The 5,479-nt window shown below is 37.0% G+C and overlaps 1 protein-coding gene across 1 annotated transcript in view; it reads right to left on the reverse strand.

Moving 5' to 3' along the window:
- Positions 1 to 2,956: 2,956 nt before the first annotated feature.
- Positions 2,957 to 5,479, reverse strand: part of LOC104293457 (BDNF/NT-3 growth factors receptor-like) — a gene marked incomplete at its 5' end in the record, with an annotated part of 17,104 nt that continues 14,581 nt past the window's right edge. Inside the window, 2 exons of the mRNA XM_009892961.1 lie at positions 2,957 to 3,142; positions 3,977 to 4,135. Of these exons, the coding sequence (XP_009891263.1) occupies positions 2,957 to 3,142; positions 3,977 to 4,135 (345 nt within the window). The remainder of the gene's footprint in view (positions 3,143 to 3,976; positions 4,136 to 5,479) is intronic.

Here is a 5,479-nt window from a genome sequence, read left to right on the forward strand (position 1 = left end):
TGTTTTAACATCCCATTGTATCTTAGTCATCCAGTGACCCGATCATTTCATTGGGTTATTTCTTTTCTTTTCAAAGTGTTTTGTAAAAGTCTATATTAGCCACAACAGAAACAATCTCTCAAAAAGGTGTGGGGGGAGTGCACAAATGTTGCTATTATTACTGCTGAATTTTGGCATTCTCACCATTGTCCTGCAAGTAGTGCTGCAGTCTGAATAGTCTTGGAATGATTTAATTACTGCAGATAATTATAAAATGCTAATGAAGCTGGACTGTTATTCTAGGATGATAAAAAAGCAATAGCACAAACCCAGAAATGACAGTAAATCAATCTGCTTTTGGCGCTTAGTTCATTTTCGTGTGAGAAATTAGCAAGTGAGATGGGGAATGGAAAAAATGTTTTTAAGCGGTCATTTGGGGAAAAAAAGTGCTTTTTTGTTATACCTCTGGCATTTTAGCACTTCCTCTGCTGCACACAAGTTTAAAAAGTTGGATTTCACAAACATAGACAAATAAATATAAAAAGAAAAAAAACCCACGTGTTTGCTTTCAGGCTGGAGGGTGTGTTGTAACAGAAGCATCTCAGATGCCTTTTACTTAAGCTCATAAGAAACTGAGATGGAATACAGCAGGTAGAAGCTTAACACCTCCCCTTCCACCACCTGCAACCCTTTCCCACTGCACAGTATCAGCAGACTCTGACACCTTCCTTCTCCACTGCTGTTATGTTGAAAATTATTTGCAAATTCCTTTTAAACATAAAAATCAGATTCTCAAGTGAATAAGTTGCACTGGATACTCAATCTTTATCTAACTTTCTATATGAACTTCTAAGACAGTCTAGTAAAATTTTAAGGCCGATTTTGTAGGAATCTTCCTTAGACTTTTTGTGTGTTTCCAGTTCAGTACTGGTTAAGAAATAACATCTAGTTTATTAAAGAAAAAATGAGTATGGCTTTATAGTTATATTCTCATGTTTATTTGTAATGGTGCCTTTTCAACGACATTGAGAAGGGTAAAACTCCACTGTCCAGTGAACTGTTTTCTTCTGAAAATGTTCAAAATATGAGCTATTTCTAAAAGTTTCTGAAGGAAAAACCTAAAGTGCCTCAATAAATAATATATGCAAGCAAATTATATATTAAGAATATTATGGGAACACTTGCAAAAATAAAATGCTTAATTTATTACATACAGTACTCCCAACACAAAAATGAAGGACTATTTTGATCTGGCTCATGTCAATAAGAAAAAAAAAAAAAAAAAAGAGAAAAAGAAAAGAAAGATCACTTTTTTTGCAGCAATTCCCCCTCACAGAGGGAGGCAAAAGTCTTGAGGACTAGGTAGGTTTTAATTTGTAAGAATTCATATTAAAAATAATCCTACCTCTAAATTTGAAATCTTCAACTTCCAGTTTGAAAAACAACAGATATACCCATGCATTTGTCATCAATGCAGTGGCCATGCAAATGCTGTACATGTATAATGCCCATCCAATCAAAACCAAATAATTTTTTAAAAAGTGAATGTTGGGAATGACAGCACAAGCATCAACACAAATATGGTGCTGAATTCAGGGTTTTTGCACTCCGAATAGTAAGCCATAATCTCAGAGTCTTATTTATTTTGTCCAAAGATCTCACTCTATCTCCCACCATGGCTCAAACATAGCCAGTGATGTCTGTGCTTTAGGTTATTCATGCAATATCAGTCTATTGTATCTGTAGCATTGTAAATGTGTCCTCCATTAGCCCCTTCTAATGAAATACAAGTTATGCTATTATGAGTTAGGTATATGAGGTTTTTATATATATATATGAGATAGTACAAGGGTGTAATACAAGGTGAAAGATTAATTTCTCCACAAAGGGCATTAATCAACAAAGACCATGCACAGTTTTGCTTGCACAGTTAAAAAAAAGCATTGAGGAAGGAAGGAATATGCTGCTGGACAAGCACCGTATAAGATACACCTGCCCCAGCATCTATAGCTTGCCCTATCTTAACAAAATCCCTAGTTTAAACACTTGATCCTGAAATTAATCCTGTACATTAATAAGCTTAGCTTCAACCTTTATTACCAAAGACTAGCTGGAGAACATTTTTATTCCAGTGGCATGCCGGTATCCTACCAGAAGACAAAATATGGACATGTGTTTTGTTCATAATTTTGTAACATAACTATGTGCAGTACAGACAATATCTTTTTCTGTTTTACCATAGAATTGTATCTGGCAATGAAAAGTGCTGGCCATGCACCTTTTTGAAAAATCCCTTTACTCCTCAGAAAGACTGTCCAAGGAAAGTGCTAAACCACCTTTTGACTTCCATCAAATTGTTTCAGTGTTTTTTTTAATGGGGTTGGATGCCATCTGATCCCACAGTTCCTTCAGATAGTGGATCACATAAGTACTGTTTTCATTCCATCTAGCTTTGTCTCTGCAAAAAATATGCTTCATGTAGAGAACATTAGTCTTTTTCCACCTACATGCTGAAGCAAAAAAAAAAAATGAGGTGAATACAAAGAGCATCTGTACAGCAGAAATCACAAAGTTAAAGTCAAATGTATTTTTCCCTTTTTTCATCCATATCAAAGGTATGAATACAACAAGGCATTGTTAGTTGTGGTGGGCAAACTGAAGAGTCTGCTGATATAACAGATCAGGTTTTTAAGGCCTTTGTCTATGCAGAGTTACAATAATGCAGAAGCCAAATTGATTAGAGAGAGGGAAAAGGATAGAAACTGAAAGAGAGAGTGAAGATATGTTTCAGTAATATCTAAAAAGTCAAAACTGTGTCTACAGATGGAGAAGTGCACATTGTTTGTCCTTTGAAAGCTTCTCTATATCTTTGTCGTTAATACTGTCAAAGTTAAGAACACTTTTTAATGGAGTTCAGTGGCAGTTGAACACTTTCATACACATTCATACAGACCATAAGAAGAAATGCTAGGATGTTTTAGCCTAAAATATCCAGGTAAACTGGAGATGCCTTAGCCAAGTCCTGGAGGAGGGAATAGATTTCTTTGATGTTGAGCCTCATGTGAGGTTCCCTTTGCCAACAGCCCAGCATCAACTCATATACTTCCTTGGGGCATGTGCGAGGTCGCTGCAGCACTCTACCCTGAGTGATGCACTCAATCACCTACAAGAAATCACAAGAAAAGGATCAGTGTAGCCATGCCAATTACGTAGGCCTCACCAATAGAAGAGATGGCTTCTAATAGCCACAGCAGCCTCACTGGTGGCAGTCACTTGGCCACCTCTGCAGAAGAGCTGTATTTCTAGGTAGATATACGGGCAGTGGGATATGATCTGGAAAAACCACCATAATGTAGGATGTCTAGGGTGTAGGATGTCAACATAACATCACACCTTGACTGATGTGATGTTATGTTAACCCTTCCATTCATGAGGAAATTGTGGTAGGGAAGCAATACCCTACCTGTCTCAGAAGTAAGCTGTTTCAATGGTCTCACATAGAGCACCTTTCTTTCCCTCCTTACACTTTATGAGTACCACCATGGCTAATCTCTGGAAAGGGATTACTTTTGATTTCCCAGGTATGAAGCGATCTCCAGGTTCCTTCAATCTATTCAAGAATATTTTAGAACAATCACTTCATGACAATGACATTTCCTGATATATAACTGAAATCACCCAATGCCAGTTTGGGAGACAGGTAAGCTCCTTTTTATTGCCTCATGGTCTTTCTCAACACTAGATAGAGCAGACTATCCTATACAAAGAAAGAAGCTACATCCCAACTTGGTGTAGTCCTACTTGAATAACTTCCATCCACCTTGGGGAGATTAGGGTGAAAAAGAACTTCAACCACAAAGTTTGCGACAATACCATAAATACATATCAGGGTTATTGCTTTTACTAAATAAATTTGCTATTGTCCTTTCCCCAGAGAAACCATACCATCAGTTAAAATGCCACCCTCCTTCATGCAATTTGAAAATGTAACACACACCTCATTGTTTGAGAGCTGATACCATGGCTGTTTGCCATAGGTAAAAATTTCCCATAATACAACCCCCAGGCTCCAGACATCACTTTCTGTGGTGAACTTCCTGTACATGATACTTTCTGGAGGCATCCAACGAATAGGCAGCATTGTGTGACCTCCAACCTGAGGAAACAAAAAAAAAAAAAGTCAGAAATAATTCCTCCAGGAAGAGTATTGAGATGCTAAACCAGGGAAATCCACATTTTCTTTTTTCCCATCTGCTGCCATTCACTTTAAAGAGCTTGGAAGAACTAGAGAGCTGTGATCCAACCTCCTCTCTCCCAAATGGTGATCACTACCATGATAGATTTATCAACAGAATCTCCAAAGAAATTGTTTCTGAAGTATAAACTCATCTACATTTATTTTGCACCCCCTACAAAAGGAACTCAATGCTCTATAAAATTAATGATTAACTAAACCTATCAACCCATTATAAATTAGGCCAGTATTACTCTCCATTTTAAGACTGAGAAATTTGTAAAAGATTCATGCAATGAAATCTGCAGATATCAGCTGAGATCCATGAAGACACAGTGACTGCATGACACACAAGGATCAGGACCTATGTGGTTTAATCTATTAATTATAAATGAATTAAAGCAATGCTATTGTCTGTGGATAATTTCCAAAGTTAATCAATGCATCACATTATTTTGTTCAAAATTACCCAGTTCTACACAGCTTTCCAAATTTTCAGTCCTTCAGATATATACACTTGATAATAAATAACTTGCAAGACATGGACTTCGTGTCCCAAATTATCACATGTTGAATTCCCCAGGAATCTTTTCCTGAATGAATGCCCTTCTGAAAGTCTCTAACACATCTTTTGTTTTTCCCAAAATACTATACTTTCTTAAAATTTAGTTATTGAAGCTGAATGCAAAAAAACCACCCCAACTCTTGTTTTTCATTCTAGATTCTAAACAACTTACTCTTCCTAATATGTCAGATTCTCACTAGATCACATCAATGAATAAATCCACTCAAGTACTTTTAAAATAGTCTAACCAGCTGAGATAGAATAGAATAGCCTTTTTCTTCCGATTCTCCCCCCATCCCACCACTGGGGGGGGAGGTGATCGAAGGACTTCCTGGTTGCCGGCTGGGGCTAAACCATGAAACCCATCTATATCAGCAAAGATACAGATTCCTGTACAATGCAGAGATGCAAGATTATGCAGTGAAACATTTTTCAAAACTTCCTATCTAAACACTTCAATGCTTCTTGAGCAAAGACATGAAATATCACAGTTGAAATAGCAGGGCCAAGATGAGATGATCCGGAGAAGAGAGGCATGAACTGACTGCAAATCAAATTTAATGCAAGCTCTTCACATTCTCAATGGGTGGACTGCAGCTTTGCAAGAATGCCATTAATGGACAAATAGTAACTTCTAAAAATGAACTCATGGGTATTAAACTAGATCCATCTTTTGAAAGCATTTCGCTGCATTAGGAAGA

The sequence above is a fragment of the Charadrius vociferus genome, unplaced genomic scaffold (genome assembly GCF_000708025.1).
Source record: "Charadrius vociferus isolate BGI_N301 unplaced genomic scaffold, ASM70802v2 scaffold849, whole genome shotgun sequence".
Classification (NCBI taxonomy): Eukaryota; Metazoa; Chordata; class Aves; order Charadriiformes; family Charadriidae; genus Charadrius; species Charadrius vociferus.